This window comes from Mugil cephalus, chromosome 22 (assembly GCF_022458985.1).
Source record: "Mugil cephalus isolate CIBA_MC_2020 chromosome 22, CIBA_Mcephalus_1.1, whole genome shotgun sequence".
NCBI classification, from domain to species: Eukaryota; Metazoa; Chordata; class Actinopteri; order Mugiliformes; family Mugilidae; genus Mugil; species Mugil cephalus.
The window spans coordinates 3,855,176-3,882,731 of record NC_061791.1 but is presented as its reverse complement, the minus strand read 5'-3'; the positions used below and the strand labels follow the sequence as shown (position 1 = coordinate 3,882,731).

The 27,556-nt window shown below is 41.0% G+C and overlaps 2 protein-coding genes and 1 long non-coding RNA gene across 3 annotated transcripts; 1 reads left to right on the top strand and 2 right to left on the bottom strand.

Moving 5' to 3' along the window:
* The first annotated feature begins 116 nt into the window (after positions 1-116).
* Positions 117-12,226, top strand: LOC125000313. The gene is made up of 4 exons (XR_007111312.1): positions 117-216; positions 2,101-2,226; positions 5,051-5,176; positions 12,092-12,226. It is a non-coding gene; the product is annotated as an uncharacterized LOC125000313 (long non-coding RNA).
* On the bottom strand, positions 1,943-7,025 carry th2 (tyrosine hydroxylase 2). Its single transcript, XM_047575783.1, has 12 exons — positions 6,546-7,025; positions 5,732-5,906; positions 5,561-5,649; positions 5,414-5,481; positions 5,289-5,339; positions 5,044-5,189; positions 4,167-4,302; positions 4,011-4,080; positions 3,870-3,926; positions 3,663-3,758; positions 3,440-3,573; positions 1,943-2,280 (listed from the first exon to the last, which is right to left on the bottom strand). The coding sequence occupies exons 1-12, from the start codon at positions 6,768-6,770 to the stop codon at positions 2,115-2,117; spliced, it is 1,413 nt and encodes a 470-aa protein (XP_047431739.1). The 5' UTR covers positions 6,771-7,025; the 3' UTR covers positions 1,943-2,114.
* On the bottom strand, positions 8,098-22,673 carry pah (phenylalanine hydroxylase). Its single transcript, XM_047575784.1, has 13 exons — positions 22,506-22,673; positions 21,276-21,395; positions 17,254-17,437; positions 14,596-14,684; positions 14,054-14,121; positions 13,193-13,389; positions 12,111-12,246; positions 11,959-12,028; positions 11,810-11,866; positions 11,218-11,313; positions 9,352-9,485; positions 9,136-9,251; positions 8,098-8,556 (listed from the first exon to the last, which is right to left on the bottom strand). The coding sequence occupies exons 1-13, from the start codon at positions 22,569-22,571 to the stop codon at positions 8,513-8,515; spliced, it is 1,377 nt and encodes a 458-aa protein (XP_047431740.1). The 5' UTR covers positions 22,572-22,673; the 3' UTR covers positions 8,098-8,512.
* Between the last annotated feature and the right edge of the window lie 4,883 nt (positions 22,674-27,556).

The following is a 27,556-nucleotide window of genomic DNA, read 5'->3' as shown; positions in this document are numbered from 1 at the left end:
AGTCAATGTATATCCTAACAACCGTTACTACGACAACAAGGTCCGTCAAGCTGTCTGCCGACTTAACTTAAATACTAGGTACCCCAAGATTTTGGCGGGTGGGGGGTATAGGGCTCGTGTTCTTCCCAACAGGAGCGGTACCTTAAGTGGATCAAACATTGTGGAAGGCCCCACTCCAGCTACATCTCAAGAAAATAAAGAAGCATCTGCTCCAAGGTAAGGCAAGAATAGGCTAAAGCCTTAGCAATAGCTAGCTAGTTAACGTCAAGCTAGCAAGACGCTCAGATATACAAAACTGTAAATCAAAGTTATGGTTACTACTGGCGAATATTAGTATTATTAGTGCCTAACTAGCGTTGGTTAACTTAATGTTAGCTAGCTAGCTAGCGAGTTCACGTTCGCTAGCTAACATTAGCTGTTGCTTTGGGTCTCAATGTTTTGAGCTCTCTCTATCGTTGTGTTTTGTCAGTTTACATCAAAGTTGAACGTAGTGCCCCAACGGGTAATTTAAACTTATTTTGTATTCATCTTAAATTTAGCATTTCATGCAGCATTTTGCGAATGGACAGCCTACTCTACTGTACATGTACTCTATGTTGTACAATCCTGTCCTTGTTTCTTCTGCGTGTCCTTGAGGCTTAACATTTGAAATAATATAAACCATCACATTCAAACTTTTGACTGCTCAATAGCTACATAACACAATACTTGTACTTTTCCTTTCAGTACTTGATTAGTAAATATTAAAATAAACTACTTGCAATACTTGAGCACAAAAAATGTTGAATGCTTTAGTACTTCCACTTAAAGACACTTCAGCTTCTACTCAAGTCACTTTTTTGATCGAGTACTTGTACTTTTACTCTAGTGTGGGTCTCTAGTACTTTGCACATGTCTGTTGAGGACAAAATGAACCCGATGACCCTGCTTTCAATCAAGCCAGCGTGGGGATGGGACGGTCCCCTGACATCAATAAAAGGAAGCACTTATGGTTGGAGTCCGGATGATACAGAGTTTGGGATTTGTGGCGAGTCCGCGAGGCACGAAAATCCTCCTTTTTTTTCGCCCGGTTGCCACGGCAACCTGTTTTTTTTTTTTGGGGGGGGTTTTCAGATTCGGATCCTGGCGGCGATTTTGTGGGGATTTGTGGATTTGAACGTGCTGGAGCGCAGAACGAGATACAAGAACTTATAAAGTGAGACTTTTTAGTTGCCGTGTGTGCTGTGTGTGTGTGTGTGTGTGTGTCGCTGCACACTTGTCAAGCAGTAGATCACTCTTTCCCTCCACTTTCTTCACACACAATTTTTTCTCCTCTGCAAACACAAGCTTTTCCCAGGGAGGCTTGATTTACTGTACAGTGGAATTATGGGAAGGGAAAGCTTCCCAACACAAGGTGGCCGACGCGAGGCCTCTGCCAGCCACCGTCCTGATGGTGCTGATGCTTTATGAATCGCGCAGATGGCGATGATTTGTCTCCTGAAGGGAATGCATCGATATGCACTGTCGCCCGCTCGCAGATCAAAACACTGGACGTCCGTCAAAAAACCCCTCGAAGGCCAAATTCCCCCCGGTCGCACGCAGAAAGAGAAATAAAGAAGAGCATCTGTCAGCAGTGCAGCCTTGCGGACCGTTCTGCGGTCGACTGCGAGGTCCCGGTGACCTGGCCCCACCGACGTGTTGGGCCTCAGCGCTGGCTCTGGCCTTGACCAGCAGAGGCAACATGATACTTAAATCATTCATAATTAGCTCCTTCCCCTTTGCTTAATAACACATGAAGATAAATGGGTTCCAAGAATTTTCCAAATGGAAATAGTTGGTTTGGATTTGAGGGCTAGAAAACAGTCTTCAAGCCCCGTATTGTAGTGGTTCCTTCTCTCTGACAAACATCCTTTTATTTCATCTGTTTCTGCCTTTTCTGGGATGTAAAACGCTGACATTTCTTCATGAAAATAAACCTTTATTTCTTTTTACATGATCCTCACTTTAAATATTCCATTGTACACATAAATAAATGAGCCCGACAGATGTGACTACATTTTGATTTTCTGAGTTGTTCACGGACGGTTTACTCAAAAGTCTTTTGCTCGCACATCTCTGCAGGAAGTCGGTTCATGTTACGATAAGCTGAGCTTGTCCAAGGCGCTGTGAAGGGTCTTCAGGTCTTCTCTCATCTGGCTCAGAGCGTTCTGGATCTTGCTGGGCTGATCCAGGACCTCCACGCTGCAGGTAAAGGGGTCGTAGCGAACTGCAAAGGGGCGCTTGATGTTGGCAGAGTATTCCCTGTGGAAATAAATTAATGCACAAAGCTTAGCATTAAAAAAAAAAAAAAGAAAGCAACCTGTGGAGTCACCAGGCGTCCTGGCAAGTGTTTCATATTTCCACAAGGTGGCAGTATTGCACCAACAACAGTGGAGGAAAATTTTACTTCTAACTAGGGGTGTATAAAATGTTTTTAGATTAATTGTTTAAATTTAACTTACATATTTCTAAAGCTAAAAATAAATATGCATGTAAACATTTTTGTTTTTAAACCCCACCGAGTACTTTAAAAGGGATATTTTTTTGGGACAAGTAAACTGAAGTAAGAAAACCAAGCCATGAACTGCTATGGATGAAAAAACAAGGAATACTACAGTTTTATTTTGAGATTTAAAAGCCTTTTCCGATGGTCAACTAAAGCAGTTATATTGCTCTCCTCAAAGCCGCCAGACTCCATTGACAAAAGCAGGAATTTAACAGCTCACAGCACAAGAGTATCTCGTCTTCCACTGCGTCACCTTGGTTTTTTAAAAACGTTAAATAAGATCTGAATGAATATCTAACAACCAAAGTCACACATTGACACAAACAACGTATGTGATGGAGACAGAGGTAGAACAGCACCTCCCATGTTCTAACAGATAAAATGACCATTTTTGGCAATGGACTCTGGTGTGGAGTTAAACTCATTTTAGGCGACTTAAATACATATGCTGCTGCTGGGAAATTTAACATGATTTTTTTTTTCATAATCAAACAACACTTTGAAAGCTACATAAGGACTGGTTGTTGTTATTCTGTAACTTAATAATTCAGTATGTAATTGAACACTGGAGCAATCGTTTCAGTTAGTTTGTGTTATAGTGTGACTTTATAGAGTCAACAGGTCATTTTAGATCTGAATTAACATGTTTAAAGGGACACATCAGTAGACCAGCAGCTGAAAAGGTCTGGTGGCTTCACGTCCATCAACTGTCAGTAATATTTCAACCATGGACAAGTAGATTAACATGTTTAGTAACTTTAAGACCTATAAAATGTGTTGCATGCATTTTTTTCTCTCAGATACTTTTCCAAATCTTTGGAAACTTGCATCGTTTACAACCTTGCTAGAAGGCTTCTTCTTCTATGCTGTTGTTGGTGCATTTTTGTCATTTTTAAGAATATTACTTTAAAATACCTCAGCTTCATCTTTGCATCCTCAAAGCTCTCGGACACAAAGTAAACAGGCTGGTATGTTTGGTCCTGGTACGGCTGCAGCGCCGTCTCCTCCGGGTTGAACGGCTTGTACTCCGGCTCGTTTGACAGAGCGTACTGAAAGGGACGGGACAAACACTGAGTGTTAACACACCGGGCAAATGCACCCAAACATTTGAACGTTAAAGTTTATAGAGCAAACTCACAACAAGCTCCCCGTAAGAGGAGAGGAGTCCTGCGCCGTACGCTTTCACCGTCCCGTTCTGCTTGCAGAGGCCAAACTCCACGGTGAACCAGTATAACTGTAGACAAAGAGCACAGGTTAAAAAGTAATCCAGATTATTTTGGGTTTAACATCAGCTGCAGATATCTCCTCTAGCCACTAGGTGGCAGTGAAGGCAAACAAATCCTACCGTTGACAGCTTCTCAATGTCTTCATCTGAGGCTCCAAGAGAGGCTAGTCCAATCTCCTGCAGACACACGGAGCAATAATTAAAGCTGATACATCCCATGCACATTATCACAGATTAAAAAGCAAACGTTCTGTAAATTACCTGAGAAAACTGGGCGAATTCTTTGTCAGCCAGCATGGGAATGTGGCCGAGGAGTTCGTGACAGCAGTCTCTGTTGAGGAAAAAAAAAAGCAGTTAAAAGAGAAAGAAGCAGCTGAATTAATAAATATATAAATGAACAGATAGAAGGGTGCTCACGGCTCGGGCGAGTGCATGGGTGCGGATGCGTGTCGGATGTACTGCGTGCACTGAAACACCCGGAAGGCCAGGCTGGCCAGGAAGTCTCTGGCTGACAGGAGGCCGGCGACCGGACGCAGCTGGAAACCTGTCTTCTCTAAAGTGACACAAACATTGGACAATTAAATTAAAAAAAAGTCACAGAATATATGTTTTTTAATAATTCCCTTTACTCCGTCTATCAGAGCAGTAAGATTTCACCATTTAACAAGTCAACATAAAGCACTCCACATGAGGCTTAAATAGCTTTAAAGGCAAAACTTGATTTAAATCACATCAAACAACGGATACTGCAGTTGTACTATATATTTAAAATATTATGGCTGTTTTATCTTGAGGTTTAAAAGCCTTTTCTGATGGTAAACTAAAGCAGTTATATCGCTCTCTGCAAAGCCACCAGACTCCATTGTCAAAAGCAGTAATTTAACTCCTCACAACAAGAGCACCTGGTCTACCGCCGCGTCGCCTTGTTTTTTTAAACACGCTAAATAAGATCTGAACGAACATGCTGACACCAACCAAAGTCACACATTCACACAAACAACGTGTCTGATCGAGGCAGAGGTAGAACAGCAACTCCTGTGTTCTGCAAGATAAAATGGCTGTTTTCGGCAATGGACTCTGGTGCAGAGTTAAACTCATTTTAGGTGACTGAAATACAAATGCTGCTGTGAAATTTAACACTTTTTTTCTTTTTTTTTCAGGGACTGGTTGTTGTTATTCTGTAACTTAACAATTCAATATGTATTTGAGTTTGCAATACACTGGAGCAGTTGATTTAGGTATTTTGTGGTATAGTGTTTTATAGAAAAGCCAGAACATGCATTTATCTTGTCACCTTTCAGGAAGGCTGATATCTCCCTGAGCTGCGGGATGCCGTCCTCCCCGTAGCCGCACTCCTTCTCCAGCTGCTGCAGGCCGTCCAGGAACTGTCTGCAGGCCAGGCTGGGATAGATGCTCCTCAGCTGCCGGTAAACCTCCCTCCTTAAAAAGCAACAATCACACACACGGCACCGTCAACACACCGCGCTCGAGTCGCCCCCCTCCACAGACACACCTGCATGCGTGAGTGTGCGGACTCACCATGTCGATATCTCCTCGGCCGTGTACTCCACCGTGGGCAGCTGGTCCCCCCTGCAGCAGAGACAACGAGTTAATGAAAGAATATTTAAAAGAGGAGGAGACGTTTCGTTTTAGATGGGACTCACTGTTTGTATCTGAAGGCGAGTTCTGAGATGGCAGCTCGTCTTTTTCTGTATTCTGAGTCACTGTATCCCTGCAAGAAGACGGCAAGTCAAGTCATCTGTAGGCTTTAGTTATATTCTTGAATATAGTTTTAAAGAATAAAAACTCACTGGATGGTTCTGGTCCATGTCCGGGTCGAATTTAGTGATTAACAAGTTGCATCTGTCGAGGTCTTTTATCTGTCGAGGGAACCAGGGGACTGTGGAGGAAACGGAGGGAGAGCGTTTAATTTAAAAGGAGCTCCTTAAGAGGAACAATGAAAAGTAAAATGAAGCGCTTGCCTTTCTCCTCCGGGATGGAGCGGACGTCGTCGGCCACTCTCTTCAGGGAGTTGATGAACACGTCCAGGTCCGAGCTGTGGACCTCGCACCTCATGAAGAACTCGAGGTCGGCCGCGCCGTTCTTCGACTTCCTCCCCGGTCGACTCTCGATGTGGAGGAGCTTGGCTTCGAAGGTCTGCGGAGGTTTGAGGAAGAGGTTTGTGTCGTCACAAGGCTGCAAAATAAACCTTTTAACGCAAGGCCTGCAAAACTAAAATCACATTTTCTTTGAAATAAAACCCAAAACACAAGACCGGAGCCTCAAATTGATGAGAGGATAAATTAAATCAATTTTTTCTGAAACAGGTTTATATATTTAATGATTATTAAAAGTGTGATTAATTTATTTATATGCTAAAATACTCGAATATGTGAATATTGTGAATAATTAAACTGTTTAGCACAAATTAAATCTAATCACTTCTCATATCAAATGTGAATATTATAAATAGATGTTTGTGTAGTGGTTAAAAAAAAAAAAAAGTCTTTTATGTAATAATATAATAATAGGATTTTATGATCATATAGGATCAATTTAAATTAGTTAAATTAACTAAATTAGATTAATTTAGATAACTTTTCAGATTTGCCACAAAAAAATGTCATCATCTAATTAAAAAAAAATAAAATTGAGAAATAAAATATTCATCCCACTTCAGCAACACAAACATGACTTCATTTTAATAATAATAATAATAATAATAACTAAATAAATAAATGTAGAATCATTTCGCAGACACAGAGGCCGCTTATATTTTGAAAACTCCGTCTTTACCTCAAATATCTTCCCCGTTTTGAAGAAGCCCGCGTTCTTCCCGTTGCTCAGGGCGAACAGGACGTTCAGAGTCACCCTGCCGAGCTTCTCCTCGAACACGAAGCCGTCTCCGTACCGGGAGGGCCCCGGGGAGCCCGCGGAGCCGCTGCTGCGCTCCCTGCGCGCATCCTCGATCAGGCTCTGCTTCCGCGCGCTGAACGTCTGCACCACGCCGTCCGTCTTCATCTGTCTGCTGTGCCGGGGGGACGCAGGGAGGAGGAGGAGGACAAGGAGGGGGCAAACAGGTTGTGTTGCATCCTCCGCGGCCCAGGTTTAAATAGCCCCCCACATCAGAAGGATGGATGGAGATGAGTTGCGCAAGTACAGCCCGCGCGTTTTTCTTTTCTTTTCTTTTTTTTTGGCTTTTTTGGCACCTGTTGTGCGTCACGGTGTCAGATCTATTTGTGGGGTAGAAATGGTGCCATCAGGAGGGAGGACTGACCCATTCAGCCAGAGACACGACATCATCATGGGTTACATAAATGTTACATAATATATTAAAAGACGAAGGAGAGTTTTTAAAAATCCATATAATCCAATATTAATATATGACCCAACGTTACTTATCCAAGTTACTATTTTTTCCCATTTGGTATTTTTGCTTTCTTCTTGCTCTCGGGTAGTGACGTCACGCATGCGACAAGCGAAATACGCCACTGGTGGTTAGAGGTCAGCATGGAGGCCGAAGGGTCAGAGGGTCAGAGGTTCACCTCCCGGAAAGAACAAAAAAAATATTAAAAAGCTAAAAGTCTCTAAGTCAAAACTTTAGAGCAAAACCAATAAGTTGAAGAATGTAAGAAGATGTAAGAAGAAGCTCCTCAATGTAACTAATAAAGTAACTTAGTTACTAACTTACCTTTAAAATAAAGTAACTTTTTAAAGGAGTAATCACTAATCTGATCCCTTTTTCACACTGATAATATACTGTATATACTTACTCCAATCAGCCACAACATTATGACCACTGATAGGAGAAGTACTGGAAAACTTTTGGACCTGGTACTCATTTGTGTGGATGTTACTTGGACGTGTACTACCCATCTAGACCAGACCAGACCCCCCATCCCATAATAATGACCATCCTTTATGGCAGCAGGATATTCAACAGCTCAAGGTGTTGACCTGGCCTCCAAATTCACTAGATCCCAAACTGATCAAGTATCTGTGGGATGATCCACATTTAATATATTTAATTGATTTGTTCCAATCAACTCTATCCATTCTTTTTTTTTATTATTATTTATTACCATTCACTTATGTTCTCTTCTTTTTATCATGTTTAGATGCTGCTTTAATCAGAGGTATGAATGAAGGTTGTTTCCTCCTCTCCTCTCTCTCGTTCATTCTCTACCCAGTCAGCATCAAGCAGATCTGTCCTCCCCCATGAGAGCTTGAAGTTATGTTCAAAGCTTCCAGTTTTTTTTTTCTTTTCATTACCATTACCCGGATGTTGTTTAGGAACATTCACAGGTAAAGGGGAAGAATAGAAATGGAGGACAGATGCAGAAAGAAATTCCAAGAGGAGAAATATTTATTTGTTTCATGCACATACAAAACTTTTAATTTATCCAAATGAAATAAAAGTGAATGAAAGAAAAGCTCTGCTGTTATATAATGCAGAGAAAAAAAAACGCATACGGTTACAGCATATTAAAGGTTCACATTTGATTTCAAATTAAATGCTTGTATTTTGTAAAGCAGCTCCTTTGGTAACATTTTCAGCTCTTACATACATATATTTATTAAGAGGCTACATTTCATTCACTTGACTAAAATACAAAGACTTTTTTTTTTTTGTTCTAGCTGGATTGCATATTTGTTTTAATACAAAGAAAGCTCATTCGCATGCACGGTAAGAGGCATAACAAGAGGCCAGCAGTTTAATATGTGAACCGTTATCATGATGTCAGCCCGGATCACACGTGGAGTTACTCCAGCTTCCTCAGGGCTTCGCACAGTTTCCCCATTTCACCTGAAATGAAAGAAAAGGGTCAAAACCGAGAAAGGATGTAAGCTACTGGTGTCCCTCAAACAAATGAAGCACTAGAAAGGGAACTGATTACTGAAGGAAAATGGAAAAATCATGCAGAAAAACACATAAAAAAATCCAGATCAAATGGGTTTGAAAAAGTAAAAGGTGTTTAATTTAACAGGCTGGAGTCATTAAATAAACACCTGTGCATTTTGGCTTGTGCCTCCTTCAGTTGCATGATTTTTCTATTTTCTTGACGATTAGCCAAACAAAAATCACATTCTGCTAAAGCCAAATGCTAGTAAAGCTAGCTAATGTTAGTCATGTTTTTAGTTTCTATTTTCTATGTTTTTATTTATTTTTATTTTTTATTTATGTCAACTCTATGCACTTTGCTAGAATAAATAGCAGTTAGCACAACTGCTATGCTAATACCATTAGCCAGAGCTCGCCAACAAAACAATAAACTGCTATTTTTTCAATTAGAGATAACAAGGAGAACCTGAATAAAGTGCACTTGCTTTAGATAAAATTTATTAAAGCCTAAAAATAAAAATAACAATAACTGTTGCTGCTTACTGTTGATGCTGTCTGCTAAGTTCCTGAGCTGCTGGGTGTTGTCCAGCACTTCAATACTCTGGGTGTAGGGGTTGTAGCGCACTGAGAAAGGCTTGGGGATGGTGGCGGCAAATTTCCTGTGCACAAGAGACACATTGTTTAAATTCAGCACATATTCTTAACTTATTGTACACAGACCTTGCAACTATTTATTTATTTATTTATTTTTATTCGTACCTGACTTTCTCTTTGGCGTCCTCAAAGCTCTCAGCCACAAAGTAAACAGGCTGGAACTCTGTGATCGGGTATTTCTGGAGGCTGGTCTTGTCGGGGTGGAACGGCTCCAGCCTGGGTTTGTCCGTCAAGCAGTACTGAAAGAAAATGGACGCACTGGATGACTCTGATCTCTGTATAAGGTTCTTCTTGGTTTGGTTCCTGGTTATTTATGCTCTTTTCCTCAGAGAATTAATTGGGGGAAAAAGGCTTTTAGTTTCTCTGGCCCCTCTGTTTGGATTACCTTTCAATCTGAACAGAAAATGTCTGAACTAAACAGTTTACATTTCTTCATTTTTTTAATGTTTATTTTGTGAGTGTTGTTATTTGTGTGTCATCTGTGGACATGACATGTGTTGTTTTCATTCTTGGCCAGGTCAACCTTGTCAAAGATCTCAATGGGCCTTTTATCTGGTTAATAAACTGCAAATTGCTCAGAATAAAGAAGCACGATGTTGCCTTTGTTGTCCACATCAAACGTCAATACAGTGCACAGCTGTCTCGCTCTGTTGAAAGTTAAGAACAGATTTATTTCCTCGTTGCTTGTTTTTTATTAGGAAAATATCAGTGACTAAACTGCCGAGGGTATTACATAAACATCTGTATTTTAGTTCTGATGAACATGGATACAACACCAGGCATGGTGCAGGAGGTAAATTTACTTTACCTAAAGTTAAAACAAACAAGCTGTGTCCAAAATCGTTCACTCCCTAACCCCTACTCCCTCCCTATGTAGGGCTGCACTATTTAGTGAAGCTCTATCCTCCAGCTTTCGGACACAACATGTAACATGGTTTTGTGTTGCATCATTACGTGTCAGACTGCCACAGCTCCCCTGGTTATCCCATTATAATTTACACTTAACTAAAATGTGATGATTTTGAAAAAATCAAAAAATATATGTGTGATGTTCATGAAATGAAAATATTGGGACAAAGCTTCAAAATGTGTCTCACTAACGGCCCATAACAGCCATTAATGGTGGTGCCGCTAGAGACGCAACGTATGATTGGATATCAACCACCCATTGAGTTGATGGTCATTACTTTTTGCAATGCTTTATGGGAAATTTTGAATCCCCATACGTAGGGCATAGAATTTGATTACTAAGGTTTCGGACACCACTGTGGAACGGCATAACCCCTTTTTCAGACTGAGAAAACACCGTATGTAAAACGAGTAAGAGTGGCCCCAGGACTGATCCCTGAGGAACCCCCAGAGTAATTTAGAAGTGATGTCTACTAATGTTTAGTTGACACTGGAATCACTTATGGAATCACTAATGTCAGTGGATATATAACTGACCTGACATCTGACCTTTTCTGAGTTGTGGTACATTCTGGTGTTATGCTAACTGGAACTAAAGCCTGTACTATATGTATGATTTTGTATTTTTGTTTTGTTATGTAGATTGTTATGAGGTGTTTTTTAGTTGGCGTTTTGTTGTTTTGTGTGATTAGCAGTAGCCTTAGGGCAAAGCTAAAACATCATAGTTTCTCAATGAGCATCTCTGTTCCCGTCAGTAAGCAGGAAGTGCAGCATGATTCAGGCGTTGCCGTTGACTGCCAGAGTGCACATCCTCTGCAGACGGCTGATGTAACCGTGGTGACCTCCATAGCGGTCTGTTCCATCCATCGCTTCTCTCTGCCCACTCTTTACCCACTGAACCACTTTGGTGTCACCCCGCTGGGCAGACAGGCCGACTCCCCCAGTGACACATTAAACCCGAGTCCGACTGGACCACTAACCCACTGCCTGCGACGCCGCAGCTGTGCGACGACGCGAATGCGCAGTAAGACGTAAAATGTGGCGTTCGGGATGTTCTCTTACCTGCAGCTCTCCAAACGACGACAGCAAGCCAGCTCCGTAGGCTTTGATCTCAGAGCCCTGCTTACACAGGCCAAACTCCACGGTGAACCAGTAGACCTGAGGACACGTGGAAGATTCGTAAAAACGTGACTCACGGCACGAAAGCAGGAAGGAATTCAACGAATGCAGCAGGAACGCTGAGCTAGGGGTCTGTCAACAAATACCCAGAGATCCTGAAGATTTAAAGAATGTGAGGGAGAAATATGGACCAGGGAGCAAGGGATCAAGGGATTTTTATAAAGGAAATGCAAAACTCAAAATCTTAAATGGAGTTCTTGACGTAATCACGCGGACATGCATTGGAAAAAGATCAAAGAAAGAAAAGAACGAAGATTTAAATCACAATTTAAAGAATGGTGTGCACATTTTAGCTTTAGCATTTAGCACTATCATGGCTGTGATTCTTTATTTTGTTTTATTTCATCTTTGGGAGAGACATATCTTTACATGTTTCAGAAGGAGTCAACTGATATTAACTTGAATTAGATTAAAATAAAAATTCAGACGAATGTATTCATCATGAATTATGAGCTAATATTTCTCTTGTACTCACGGTAGCAAGTTTCTCGATGTACTCATCGGGGGCACCAAGAGATGCAAGACCAATTTCCTGTAAAAACACAACAGATTATATATTGAATTGATGTGTTTTCCTATAATTAAATCTAATATGTGTCCATTATTGTCTGAAGTAAATATTACCTGTGAGAACTGGGCAAAACTAGGATCAGCAAACAGAGGAACGTGTCCCAGGAGCTCATGGCAGATGTCCCTGAGTTATTAAGGACAGAAATGTTTAATAATAAATACATCATTTATTTTCCCTCCTGCACAGATCAGCTGGGGACACTCACGGCTCAGGTGTGTACGTGGGCTTGGAGCTGTGGCGGATGTACTGCGTGGAATGGAAGACACGGAAGGCGAGTCCGGCCAGGAAGTCCCGGGACGACAGCAGGCCGGCAACCGGGCGGAGTCGGAAACCCGTGCACGCTGAGGGGTCGGAGGAAAAAGGTGAGGAGGGGGGGAGTGTTGGGTAAGAGCAGACGAGGAGGGAGACAGAGGGAGGAATAGGAAGTGGAGAGTTTGAACAGATATTTAAACCCCAGAGCTCATAAAATGATCCAAATGATGTTTCAGGTACTGAGTGACGTTAAAACTGAAATACATTTTATATTTCTGTCAGTAATCTGTAAATAATCTACACATGCATTACATTTAAAATCTATGAATTATCATGCAAAAGAAAAATGAAATGTAATTTTTCTTCCTTTAGTTCCATTTTGACTTGTTCTAGAAACTAAACTGTATTTTAAACATTTACAAGTCAAAATTAAACATGTTTGTTTTAAATAGTTTAAATAGTTAATTAGCTAATTCTGCTTAGCTACTGTTAGCCAGCATTAGCTATTTAGTTTTTTTTCCCTCCAGTGTGCTGGAGTAAATGGCAGGTATGGCTACTGCTAAGCTAGCTACCGATAGCAAGTGCTTTCCATTTATTTATTTATTTTAATTAAAATTTTATTTTAACGTGAATAAATTTCGATACAGTTAGTGAATAACCTCAATAACAATTTACTAAAATGTCCGTTCATGAAAAATTGCTCTTTTTGTTTTTTACCTTGCTAGCTAGCTAACATTTAATCTAAGCTAACACTGTAGAATGCAGTTTTGTATGTTTTTTTTTTTTTTAGTGTAAACGTTTTTTAAAGAAAAAATTGCATTATTTTTTCACACAAAATTATTTATGGCATATTATTTCTTATTTTAGTCTTATTTTAGTTTTAAACAAATGTATGTATTGTTTTGGATTTTTCTGTCAGAACAGAATAAATTACATTAGCTGATAAATATATTTATAATAAATAACCATATTCGGTTACTGCATTTAAAGCCTTGGTGGTTTAACGGATCAGACTTTCATCTGTGCTGGACCTACACTGCAGGAAGCGGGACACGTCCTCCAGCTGTGGGATGTTGTCCTGCCTGTAGCCGCAGTATTTCTCCAGCAGCGGGAAAACGCGGTTGTGTTCGCGGCAGGCGTGAGTCGGGTACAGAGTCTTCAGCTCCTTGAACACGACGCCCCACGTGCGCCGCTCGTCCTCTGTGTACTCCACCTTCGGTATGATTTGGCCACTGGGACGAGGACAAAGCCACAACGACGGTCATCAACTGTGGACGACTAGCAAACACTCACATGTGTATTATATTCTGAGAGCGTAAATAAAGTGACATTGTGATATTTAATATGCTTTAAGCAGAAAACTGAGGCTTCATACTAAAACAGGGATAATTTAATCATAGTAATTAAGCTTTTTAAACACCAACGTGTACAATTTACTCAGGTAGTATGAAAAGAATGTGCTTCTTTATATAAAAAACTAATAATAAAACTAGCTGCAGCTATTTTGTTAGTTAGCTAACACTTCAATTTACAGAAATACTAGGAAACTACATCGCCCATAAAAAAAGGTTCATTCAAGTTTACGTGGCTGGAAACAATGAGCCCCGAACACAATGAAAACTGAATTTTTATTTCCTGGTTCCTGTCCTGCTTTCCCAAATATCACGAAGGACTGGACCTTGTTTATCTGCCAGCACCTCTCTCTTTGTAGTGCCTGTGAATAATACTTCAATTACCCACACAAAGACCCTTTAAATCCAGCGGTGCCTCCCTGCAATTTGCCCCAATTTGTTTATGATAATTTTCAAGACAAAACTGAGGCCGACGACATTTCCTCCTCCGCGACTTCTTCTCTTTAGCCTTTAAGCACAAATGATTTTAAGTAAGAGTTTTTACTGTCTGTAGTTGTAGGCGATGTCAGCGAACTCCTTCCTGCGCGCTCTGTACACTGGATCTGTGAAACCCTGAACACACACACACACACACACACACACACAAAAGAAAAGCCATGTTAGATCTCACGACGGCAGCCCCGGCCACTCACAGCTAAATCAAAAGAGTGGAAATCCTCCGCTAAGACTAAACCCCGTGGCCTTTGACAGCATTATGCACTCCGTCTCTAATAAGAGCGCGCAAATACAAATTCAAATGAAGCCTTTGTAGAGTGTTTTCCAGCTTATGATGAATCCATTCTGCTTTAATGGCGGTGGCAAAAGGGAGCAATTATCTATAATTATAGGGGCTCAATTAAAGCAATGACATCAATTTGTGTGTCTAGATAGTTTCCATTAGAATGGACTGGGGGCCGAGAGCGGCCTGTCATCTCCGCAGCGCCGCTTTTTCAGAAGGCGCGTGGGCGTGAGTGGAAGTGTATTCAAACACAAACACACACACATGCGGAGGCGGGATGCGGAGGCGACGGGTGAGTCAGCTCTTACCGGGTGATCGGCGTCCAGCTCGGAGCCGTAGCTCAGGATCTGGTTGGCGAAGCGGTCCAGGTCCTGGATGTCGTTGGGGAACCAGGGCACTGCAGGAGAAATGAATAAAAAGGTTCTCTGATTTAGATGGATATAGCTTTTTATATAACAACTAATCTATATTCTGTTCCAGCAGCAAAACCGAATACGATCTCATCCAAGAAACAATTATATCCTACAGTAGCTGGGTTTACATGGAGCCAAATGTTCTGATTACATTCAGTTTAGAAGCCCAAACTGAATGAAAATGCTCTATATAAACCCCTCAATCAGAATAAACCGAATTATATGTCATTCATAGGGGTAGAATAATCCTTTTCCCAATCCGATCTGAACTCATGTAAATGGTGAATCTGTCTGAGCGTGCTCTGTCTGCACGTAAATGCACTGACGTTGACTTTTAATTGACGTTTCCTCAACTGGTCTCTGTCGAGAGCTTGTTGTTAATAACAACTCTGAAAGAACGAGACATTATCGCACGTTTAGATGGAAGAAGAAAATAGAAATATTAAGCTGTTTATAAAGGTGCATCAAAAGTAATTGAACCCGAACCGCTGGAAAACCTTGATGACCGGCAGCTAAACTCTAAGGCTAAGTGGATTTATCCGCATTAAGCCGTTACTTTAATAATAAAACTAAAAAGAACAGCAGCTTCTATGCTGAGATCAGTGATGTTTTCATCAATCTGTGCATGTCACATGTCTGTTAAACGATCACCTCACATCTAAACAGCTGAAAACCTTCGATCATAATGATTTTTAGTGGGAATGAGAAAAACGTCTCCATGTAAACCCAGCAAGTGACAGAAAATACAGAAACAGTCAAAATAATTTTGTGTAATTCGTGCCCTCAGTATAAATTGATCATTTTGTGGATGTGTGTTTTCTGCTTTTTCTTTTCTTTCTTTTTGTTTTTTGTCAGTGCTCTGGCATGTTGACGCTCTGCAGACCAGTACATTAGGGGCATCTGCTTGTTCATATGGATTTATGACGCTCCGAAAACACTGAGGGCCCCCGATCATTAATCTACATTTGCGCCGTGTGGTCCAGCCCGAGGCCGCACGAAGACAGTAGACCCCTGCCAGGCTCCTCCATAAACAGTCTGTCTCCAAAACAGGGCATAAATATCCCCGCGTCCACTTGACCCTGACCGGTACGCCACAGCGTCTGTGCCGAGGTCAGAGGGGGGAGACGGGGGGGACGATCCATGGTGGCCCTGTCTGTCTCAGCCCGCCGTGACCTTAGCGTGTTCTCCTCGTCTGTGTTAGTCAGTGTGTGACCGGGACACAGAGCTCGTCTGTTCCGCCCGGGCCTGTTGGTCCTCAGTAGCTAAACTAATGTCATTCTGGAAACAACTAATAAAGGGACGAGATGTGGGCGACGGGCCATCAGTCACGGTGGCGACGCTGGCTTGTCCATTAACCAAGTCTGGCCGGGATTCACGAAGCCGACACCCAGCGACGATGGTCGCTTGATAAATGGGCCGTTTTTAGCTTTATGACTCTTTTTAGGATTTAGCATGCTAGCTGTGTAGCTCTAGGGCAGAGGTCTTTAACGTTTTTTAAAGCCAAGGACCCTAAAGTGATGTAGAGATTAACCTATTATATGTGTTCTATATTTAACTTGGCCTAATGCTGTTTATAAATATACATTATTATTTTGCATCATCCCTTTACCCCTTTACTAAAATATGTTATGTGTTTTAAAGAAATTTAAATTTATGGGGAAGATTTAAAAAAATATATATATGAAAAATGTCTGATCAACCAAAGATTTTGCGACCCCCCTGCAGTACCTCTGTGGACCCCTAGGGGTTGCGGACCCCCTGTTGGAGACCTATGCTCTAGGCACAACAGCATTGGTCTAATGCTTTATACTAAACTATACAACTGATGGTCTAAATAAATACTGGAGACAAATTTAGTCCAAACATCGATGGTTTCAACTCCCGTCATCTTTCATCTAGTGTCACTATGAGATTAAAAGATCGTTTAGGAAATATAACGAAACACACTGACTGTCCCACCCACTGTGTAATCATGATCATCATACACACATTTCATGTTGGCCTATTTTAATTCATTTTATCTTATTGTTATTATTATTATTTTGCTGCTTTTTGTGTTGTTTTCATTTTTTAATTTAAATTCTGTGTAAATTGATTCATGGGGTAAAGGGGCAGATTATATAAGATTATTCTTCTTTCTGCTTCCTTTCAAACTCTATATTTACTGGACGCAATTCATAATCCCCAGAGTAAGAAGACTAAGTAACTAAGTTTGTATATAGCACAAAAAGGATCTAGATCTATGAGGATACATCCTAACTTTTCCTTTGTTGATTCTATGCTGATAAAAATATGATGCGTTTAAACTAAAATCCATTTACTGATTATTTCGCTGACCCAGATTTCTGCTTTTCTTTACACTGATACAAACCAATAGCTCCTCTTGAGTTTGAAACCACAGATGAGCACCAGCTGAATGAGTTTGTAAATCCTGCCCACCCACTAAACTGCAGAGAAGTGACATTCAACATGTTTAATCATTGGTGGATTCACGCCTGCCTTGTTTTCGGTGGACATCCTCCTTTTCCATCCGACGGTCACACACTCACTAACCTGTGTCCTTCTGTTTGTTGCGTGTCAGCTCGTGCACGTGGCCGCTGATCTGTGTGCGCAGGCCGTCGATGACCTCATCCAGGGCCTGGGAGCAGGACGAGTCCACGCTGATGAAGAACTCGTACTTGTCTGTGTTGCTCCGCGACGGACGGGACTCGATGTGGGTCAGGTTGATGCCCTTCTCCTGCACAAACGAGGTCGGTGTGTTTGTACGTGTGCATCGATATTTGAAGTAGGCACAGGGGAAATAAAACAAACAGCAAACATGTTCTGCTCATACAGGGTTTTGCTGTTGCAAGCTGCAGCACTGCCTTCCTTCCACCACCAGAGGGCGGCGTACGGTCACTAAATTTGTGCAGAGCATCAAAAGCTCAGGTCAGCTGCCTTGAACTCTGTCTACAAACTGAGCCAGACAGACACACTGAGGGCATTTGGGTCATGTTATTGAAGTTTAGTGCAAAATTGTGAATAAATCGCTGGCATGCCGGCCCTGAGGCATTTCTTATTCCTTATGCGGCATGAACTCAAAACCCTTGGCAAGTTTCCTGACCTCTCTGCTGTTTCTCAGTGTCTCCTGTGTTAGTGCGTGACTATCTTTATGTGGTAGTTGCCATTCAAGATGTGTTTTTGTTTATGTAACTTTCAGGGAGGGAGAGGGAGTGTGTTGTTCTCTGGCTACTATAGGCCAAAACAAAGAGGAGGCGTGAGTGTCGGGGCCTCCCATTTTCGCCCATCTGGATCCTATTCCAAATTTAATGGGAGCTTTTTAAGTTCTGCATCCCTTAAGCGTGACTAGAAACGTGACCACAGATGAGTCGAATTAAGAGCAATGTTTTCTAAACGAAAATCCAAATTCTTCACATTAATTACTTATTTTTCCTGCTTTTAATTAAAGAATGTGATAAATAAAACCATTTGCATGCAGGTTCCTATGTTATCAATTTAATTCCCTGCAACAGAAGAAGAAGATGATTAAAGGAAGGAGCTGCGTCTACATTTGTGCATCGTAAGTTGGAGTTCAATTGAGCTTAAGCTTAAAAAGTTAATTCTCGTTCACAAAGCGTGTGCTGTTGGCGACCTGCTCCAGCTTAACGTTAAACCCTAAAGCCAGCAGGACGGAGGGGTCTTTCTGTCAGATGTTCGTACCCCTCCGAGCCATCCCTCCATTGTGAAGCCTGTGACCGTAACCCTGCTGCAGCCTCGACTGAGGTCAAGGTTGGACGTGGTATGACTCGTCACAAGAAAGCCATGCTGCTGTGTCACGTGTGTGCTAAGACCCGTGGGGTTCAGGAGAGTCGGTCCTTCGTTTCTTTGAGCGAAATGCGGACATTCGACACGAGATGCAGCATGTGTTGGATGCCACAGCTCGACAGATAAATGTTAGCACGTGGCGTGACGGGGCAGATCAGGAAGCGTGTTCTCTTCAAGAAGAGGGGGCGTGTTGGGTGTCTGGCCTCCAAGTATGGGAGGATTGCGAGGCTGGATGGAGGTGGAGCAGGGGGAGGATTCACAAAGTGGGAGCTCATAGGTTTGATCCTGATGTTTACAGCTGCATCTGCAGGGGAAGCGTTTGGTAAATACTTGGTAACGATTGGCGTCAGCGCATCTAAGTCCCCGGGGGAGATGTGGATACATGACAAATGCAAAAGGAAAAGGAATTTCTCCACAACAAATAAGAATAAATAAATAAAATAAACCTAAAACTTTGCATGCGTCCTCCCACAAAAAAGTTTGTTTTGCCTGCAAGAAGAGCAAACTTGAACCTTGGTAGAACATCAATGGGAGAGGTACTGCCTGTCCATGTTTACTTTGAGCAGTCACGTACGCAGAGTTTGAATCGATAAGACAGTAAAAAAAAAAAAAGAAAAAAAAGAAACGTATTCCTCAAAAATCTATAAAACCAGTTGTATAACATTTTCCCTTTCATGACCTGCTTAAAGGTTGGAAACATGACCCTGATAGTACCGCAGTGCTGTGAACCGGAGACGTGGGCATCTAGCCAGGTGGCAAAACCTGCAGTTTTGAGGAGCTGTCATGGCGTCCATTTTTACAGCAGTTGTGTGGCTCTTCTCAAACAGCAAATTATGGGACTGAAATTTTTAAGCGCAAGTGCCAAAAACTGCAGTTCCTCAAACGGCCACTTGGGGCTAGCTTCAAATTTGACTCAATTAATAAACATGTTTACACCCTGGTAGAACATCAAGGTGTTAAATTATATATAATTAAGGGTGTGGCCACTTTAAGATGCAAGTACGTGTCTTCACATGTTGCTAGCTTTCACATGTTGCTAGCTTTCTTTATAGGTGTCATTCACCCTTCGACCATTTTTGAATTAGCTAGTAGCAAGATGGCGGCGGACGGAGATGCAACACTGAGCTTCAAAACCACTCTCCAAGATGACTGTGGGTGACGTCATGACCGGTTTGTCCATCTTTATATCCGTTTCTTTAAATTTTATCAGTCTCTAGTGAGTCAACAAATGTTTTACTTGTGTTACTACATTTATTATCACATCTTTGTAATAAACTGGACTCATGAGCTACTTTATGAAGGGGTTAATTTATTATTTCAATGTGAAATCCAGATTTTCAAATATTAATTGTGGCTCATAATAGATGTTATATAAATGTTTCCAAGTGTTTTACTTGCTCCAATAATTACAGTCCTTCAGTGGGTGCACTTGTTGGGAGGTTATTGAGCTATAAAATCCCACAGGAGGTGGGTCGATGGATGACTTGGCACATTTGTAGTGAACTGATGAACAAACATGTGAGATGTGCTCAGTTTGTTTAGTTTCCTTCTTTAAAGGGTCAAAAAAAAAAAAAAAGTTCAGGAGCAAAGAACTGAATCACATAATCCCAACCTACATTCCTCAGCACAAACACTTTAAAATAATGCTAAGAAACTTAAATATCACCAGATAGTTTCTGTTTGTGTGGAATGTTTTTGTTTAATGTGAATTAGTAAATTCATAAAAGGCATAAATCTGTGCATTCAGTGTATAAGTAGAACCAAAAACACCCATCAGCCATCAGGTTAAGGACTGGAAACTTCCTCTGAGGTCTGAGATTTGTATTTTTAGACTTCAAGTCCAAGAAATAGTTAAAAAATAGTTTAAATTCTTTGATTTCCCGTTGAGTTAAAAGTTACATATTCCACTGAAATAGAGCTAAATAGTCTGTCAGCTAATCTTGTCACAAAGGCTGGATTTGGGGGAAAAGATTAAATCCGTGAGCTTAAGAGTTCATGGTAGATGGATTTTGTTGCGGTAACACATGTCAAACTTGCTTGTTCCTGCTAATGCTAAACTATGCTAACTAAAACACTGAACTATTCCTGAACTAACAACAATTAGCCATAAACTTTAATGCCTTAAACTTCCTACACCCTTCACTTGTTTGTTTATGCTTCCTGAAGAAAAAAAATGTTGAAAAATAGTTGCATTATTATTATTATTTCTTTTTATTTCTTGCTGAGCAGAGAATATATATGCTACTACAAATGGAGCTAAATTCAAGAGTTAGCTTACTCAGCGCTAACTGAATTTGGGGGAAAAAAGCTTAACAACTAACATAAAACATTAACTGGTGAGCTTAAGAGTTCATGGTAGGTGGATTTTGTTGTAGTTAGATGTGCCAGGCTTGCTAGTTCCTGATGATGCTAAGTTATGCTAGTAATGTTGAACTATTCCTGAACTAGCAGCAATTAGCCATCAAGTTTAATGCCAGAGACTCTTCACTTGTTATACTGAAATAATTGAAATACAGTTTTAGTTGTCGAGCAGTGACCACATACGCCACTACAAATCTAAGCTAATTTCCAGAGTCAGTTAGCTTAGCTTAGCACAGCAACTTGATCTAAGGATGAAAACTAAACAAATCACATGTTAAAGTGTGAACATATGAGTTCTTGGTAGGTAGATTTTGCTTCAATTAAATGAGACAGACTTGCTGTTTCCTGGTAATGCTAAGCTAAGCTAACTAACTTTGTTTCCCTTGCTCATTGGGGGACATGAGGTTTACCTCAAAGAGACGCAGGGCTTTGGCTAACGCTCCGACCTCCTCCTTCAGGGAGAAGATGCAGGATATCACCTCGGACTTCTTGTTGGTCTCCTCCTCCAGGTACATGGAGCCCCTTCTCTTCTGCATGGACAGACAAATGAAAAGCTTACAAACGTCTCCTTTTAAAAGGTTGTGTGTCAACTTTAAGATCCTTTAATTGTTTAAATTGCTGTTTGCCACATCCAAGGAGCGATTAAAAAGACAACTGGACTTGTAGAAACTGGTGCAACTAGGATAGTTGTACCAGTCAAGCAGGTTTCTGAAGGGTTGTACCCACAGATGTTCCTGTTTAAACCTCAATTTCCCACCAGTCTCATAGACCTGAAGAAGCTACTCGGATGACTGATGAAACGTCTTTGCATAAAAACTCCAAAGTCCAGTTGCTTTTTGAAACGCTGTTTAGATTCACAGGCACATTGCTGTTTGCCTCCTCATTTTGTTTGTTTTTAAACGCGGCCACATGAAAAAGAAACATCATGAAATCTGGATAAAAGCTGTGATGGTCCACATCCAGGACATCCGATCCTAAAGCCTGAAGCCTTCACGTCTTAACTCTTCATGCTGACCCCTGCGTCATGGTCATAAAAACCTCAAATACCTTCAAAGAAGAAGCGGCAACGGAACAGTTCAAGTCGTATCTTTAAAAGCAGAAGGGACAGACTAATGTTTATTTTCACTATTGATCAACTCAACTCGTCTATAACATTCCAGAGAGAAGTGTCAAAGGTTACATCAACACACAACTTTTAGGTTTAAAACAAATATGAGAAATCCTTTAACTTAACTGGAATCAATGCACATTTGAGATTTTTACTAACTGATCACCTGAGTAGTTGCAGGTTTTTTCCTGCTGCTTCATTTACTGCTTACTTCTTAGTCATTTCATGAATATATATATTTTAACAGATTGCAAACTAACCCCAGTATATAAATGCATTTCTGATTTGTATTTTTTTTCTACTTTCCAGGTGTATTATGAAAGCAACTGTTGCACCTACATCAGCTGTTTTGCTGCCCTCTATTCACTCAGAGTCTCTTTGTCTGCAGACATGCCTGGAATATTCCAGCTGGCATTGTTGCAGCAATCATGCAATCAAAGCTTTTTTTAATTATTATTTGACAGCTTTTCTGCTTAATTACGACATAATAAATAAATAAATTGATGCACTTTAAAGCAGATGATAAATTTACCCTCGGCTCTTCTGGCTCTGCCTCTGCCGGGTAGGTTCCATTGACCTTCTTGTACGCAGCGTCCATCCTGCGGGTCTTCAGGTGAGCGGGTTTTGTGTTTGTGTAGATAGATGCTGAGCTGGGAGGCTTGAGTGAGAGTTTGTGTGCGCGGTCCCGGCCTATAAGAGGGCTCCGGTTTTAACGCCGGGACACGTGACACCACACCCCCCTCTCTGCATCGGTATGTCACGGGACGGTTGTTGTGCAACCGAGTTGCAATGGCGCATCTGGTTTGTGTTGGGAGGCGCACAGCTGGGGCGGAGGGCTGACCCCTCTGGATGCTCTGCGGGCTTTGAACTGTTTGTGCGTCAGTGTGGTCTGACAACAGGTAATATGCGCTAAAAATGCGCTGTTTTTCGTGGAGTATATCCACGAAAAACAGCATATATCCAACAATTTATCCAATATATATATATAACATATATCCAAACAATTTTCACAAACCCTGGTCCAAGGACATATATGGGGCCTATTTTTGATTCGTATTTATTATCCAACAGAAGCAAGAAAATAATAATGATAAAAACAAGTAAACACCTGGAGGATCAATATATATAATTACTGGACTTTTTGAGTTTAACATAGGTGACAGGTCTAAAATCAACATGGCCGCATATAACCAGTCACCACATGGCTTTTTTTTTTTTTTTTTTTTACAGAAAGATTCTGGTAAATATTATATATACGACTGGATAAATTGAAATGGAAAATTATTAATAAATACGTTGACATGCGATAAATCCACACATAACTCTAATTTTTATGAAATAATGAATAAAGAGGAGGAAGAACAGACCTTGGAGCAGGTCGTGGGATTTGGATTTGTTTGTAATGAGTAACTTGGCTGATTTCTCAATTTGTTATTTTCCATATAAAAGTGTGTGTCATGATTATCTCAACACAACAAAAAGAACACAATCAAAACAAATTTTGAATGAGCTCATTTTTTTTATTGTTTAGCTAATTAGGCGGTTGTTTAGTTGCATTTTAGTGATATCTGGTCATTTTTTTATTAATAAGTGATTGTTTCCATAATAAATATTTATGGATTTTTAACGACATGATCATAATGAACATATATTTATTTTTTTTTATATATACCTTTAATAAAAATGTATTCAAGATATATCCCATGGAATTCAAAAGTCCCTCAATTATATATTAATCCTGGGGGTATTTTCCTCCAGTGAACTTAATCTTAACTAACCTAAGCTAAGCTAACGTAAGCTAAAGGGCTTCTTGCCTTAGGATGGGAAAAAATAAGAATTATATCTGGGTTGTGCCCTTAGAATTAAAAACAAGATGATTGGCAACTAAAAAAACCTTCACTTTAAGAAAAAAAAAAAACATAGTAAAAATAGTAAACCTACTTTCTTGTATGGGCCTTTGTTTTTAAAGGTCCATACCCCTTCTGATACAGTAAGATATACTTTCATGGAAAAATACATCATTGTTTACCTCTCAGGTAGTTTTTTTTTTTTTAATTTCTTTTACAGGTTGTTTTTATTCAAAAAAAAACATTTTTTTGTCTCTGTGGTGTTATTTTGAAGCAGACATCTTAGTGCTTTTACATTTCTTCTATCTCACACACTAAAGATAAATAATAAGAAACTTTTAAAAACACCTGGAGGTACTTCCTGAATCCTGATGGACTCCGATAACCATCTTTTAGAGTCATCATTAGGCGCTGCCTTCAAAGACCCCTTCTCTGACAGCGGGATATAATTTAATGCTTGAGTCATTTTGCACCTCGTTCTGGTCAGTTGTTGCTTTTTGGTAGTTTTGCATTTCTTAAACATGTTGTTTTGACTGAAATAGACTTTTCTGTCTCTGTGGCACAATTCTGCGCCTCATCATTTATACATGCAGGTAAAATATCACCTTTTCTTGTCTCATAATGCTTTAACCACTCACATCTGCACCTAGGGTCCATATTGAATCCCCAGTTGACCCCTCACCCCAACAAGCACGTCTATGGACTGTGAAAGGAAACTGAGCCACCCGGAGTAAAAGGTACAGTGACTTAGCATGTTTGTTTAAAACAAGATGCTTCTTGCTGTAAGGCACCAATTGTAATGCTTGCATCACTGTGTGTTGTTTGTCATTCTGTGTTATTGACTGGCATTCTGCGTCCCTCCAGGGAGAACACGGTAATCTCGCATTTCTTTTTGTTAATTTAGCATGTCTTTCTCTAATTGTTCCTCTAACTTTGTGTTGACACACTCATGTCCTCCCTCATCCTGTGCAGAATATGATTTTCAGCGCCAAGTAGATCAAGGGAGCATTAGAGGAAAGTGAGGGTATTGCCCAAAGTTCCTAAGGTTCGAGGCGTTTATCACTATCAACAACAAAAACTTGGTAGGATGAGATGGACGCACTACAGTCATCCCTAACCCCTCAAAATGCATTCTGGGATACACACAACCCCCTGATGTAAACTTCATAAAACCTTGATCACCCGATGGCCATTCTTGGACGTCCAAGTCTGCGCCAAGTCGCAACGGCCTCTCAGGCACTTTAAGCAAAACCACAAATGTCAAACTCTTGCGTACTTGGTAGTTTGGACTCAAAGTACAAACTCTACACAGGTTACTTCCCAAGAGCACATCAGGACATTGATTCAGATTGGAACAGAGTCTCACGAGTACAGACCTAGTAGTAGATGTTGAAATAAGGTTTTCCTGTCATGTGGATGTCCCTGAGCAGAGTAACTAATCTTTTTCAGTTATTGATTTAATTCCTCAAAATCTGCCTGGAGTGGTCATTTAAACATGCACTGATTAACTTTATATTATCAAAGTGGTCAGGAATCTCATTGGCAGCGTCTCTCTTGAAATTTGGGAAATCTAAAACATGGTTGTTATATTCTAATGCAGGAGCTATACAATGAAAACACTTCTAAACTTCCTCCAGTGCTCTCCATAATCATCTGAAAGCAAAGACATGATGATGGTGAAGTTACTTGTTTTGTTTTAAAAAATGTCCTGTGTATATTTGTGGGTAATCACTAACTGAAAAACACCAACACGCCAATCACGGATAAATAAAGTACCTACCTACTTACTGACCCTCCTACCTACTTACTACCTGCCAACCATCCTATCTACCTCCTGCCGACCATCTTACCTACCTACCTACCTACCTACCTACCTACTACCTGTCAACCCTCCTACCTACCTACCTACCTACCTACCTACCTACTACCTGTCAACCCTCCTACCTACCTACCTACCTACCTACCTACTTACTACCTGTCAACCCTCCTACCTACCTACTACCTGCCGACTGTCATGCTTACCTATCTACCAACCGTCCTACCTACCTATCTACCTACGTACAATAACTGCCGACCATCCTACCTACCCACCTGCCGACTGTACTACCTACCTGTCAACCCTCCTACCTACCTACCTACCTACCTACCTACCTACCTGTCAACCCTCCTACCTACCTACCTACCTACCTACCTACCTACCTACCTACTTACTACCTGTCAACCCTCCTACCTACCTACTACCTGCCAACTGTCATGCTAACCTTTCTACCAACCGTCCTACCAACCTATCTACCTACGTACAATAACTGCCGACCATCCTACCTACCCACCTGCCGACTGTACTACCTACATGTCAACCCTCCTACCTACCTACCTACCTACCTACCTACCTACCTACCTACCTACCTACCTACCTACCTGTCAACCCTCCTACCTACCTACCTACCTACCTACCTACCTACTTACTACCTGTCAACCCTCCTACCTACCTACTACCTGCCAACTGTCATGCTAACCTTTCTACCAACCGTCCTACCAACCTATCTACCTACGTACAATAACTGCCGACCATCCTACCTACCTACCCACCTGCCGACCATACTACCTACCCACCTGCCGACCATACTACCTACCTTCCTAAATTAAGATCATGACAACTTTGAAAAACATCTCATAACTGCTAGGATTAGGATTTACGGATGGTTTCTTAAAAACAAGCTCCAAATTGGTTTCTCAAATAGGATTTTAGGCTTTTGCCAACCACTTATATAGGTCAAATAACTAAGAGAATGGTTTTAGAGGGAAAATGCTGTGTGGTTGCGGTTTAGGGCTTTTTAAACAACACCAATGAGAGATGTCCAGTTGTGTGGAGTAATTGTAAATGGAGTTTTGTTTGGTATCTGAAGGTGTTCTATGGTATCTGGTACCAATACGTTAGCATCAGATCCTTCAAGTCCTGCACGTTTGGAGTTGGGACCTCTTTGTTTGTCCAGCAGATGCTCAATTGGATTTTTAATCTGCAGAATTTGGAAGATATGTCAAACCATGACTATGCTAGCTTGCCTTCTTCCCATAATGCATCCTGGTGCTGCGTGCTCCACAGCTTAGCATGTGTGACCCGTCAGACCGTCTTTTCCCAAAGCTTCGCGGTCTAGATCTGATGCTTATGTGCACAACAGGGGTCAGACACCCTGACTTCAACGTCTGTTGGGTGCATCAGAGAGCCATTCTCAGCCGTGATCCTGTCACTGGTTCACAGCTTTTCCTTCTTTGAACCACTTTTTTAACAGGTTTTGACCATTTCAGACTGGAGACAGCCCATGAGAGCTGCAGTTTTGGACCAAGTTGTCTTATCAAAGTCTCTCAAATCCTTCCACTTGCCCATTTTTCTGTCAGGCTTCTCACATTAGCATGAGGACGACCAGACAACCAGTGTTATTCGCTTCAACTGTTATAATGTTATGGCTGATCGGTGAATTAGGACATGCAGCCTGTGTGTGCTGGCCTGAGATAAATATTTAAAATTGAGATTCTGATGTAGGCAGTAGACTATAACACAGTAGTCTTAAGTCTTGTCGAGGATTTTAAGGTTTTACCTCGAGTTAATTTGAAGAAATAGCACACGACACAGTAAAAGTAGTAGATTATTAGAAGAATAAATATATAAAACATTTAAAAAGAGCCCAGATGATGGAACAAAAACCTTCCGACACAACTATTCAATAATCTGATAGCA

Coding starts and splice junctions, on each gene's coding strand:
- th2 (XM_047575783.1), bottom strand. CDS start 6,770: ATGAAGACGGACGGCGTGGTGCAGACGTTCAGCGCGCGGAAGCAGAGC. Junction 5,907..6,545: donor AAACGGGGAAGATATTTGAG/GTAAAGACGGAG, acceptor AAACCTCCGCAG/ACCTTCGAAGCCAAGCTCCT. Junction 3,574..3,662: donor CCTCTTACGGGGAGCTTGTT/GTGAGTTTGCTC, acceptor CGTCCCTTTCAG/TACGCTCTGTCAAACGAGCC.
- pah (XM_047575784.1), bottom strand. CDS start 22,571: ATGGACGCTGCGTACAAGAAGGTCAATGGAACCTACCCGGCAGAGGCA. Junction 14,685..17,253: donor CAACAAACAGAAGGACACAG/GTTAGTGAGTGT, acceptor TTTCTCCTGCAG/TGCCCTGGTTCCCCAACGAC. Junction 13,390..14,053: donor ATCGCCTACAACTACAGACA/GTAAAAACTCTT, acceptor TCCTCGTCCCAG/TGGCCAAATCATACCGAAGG.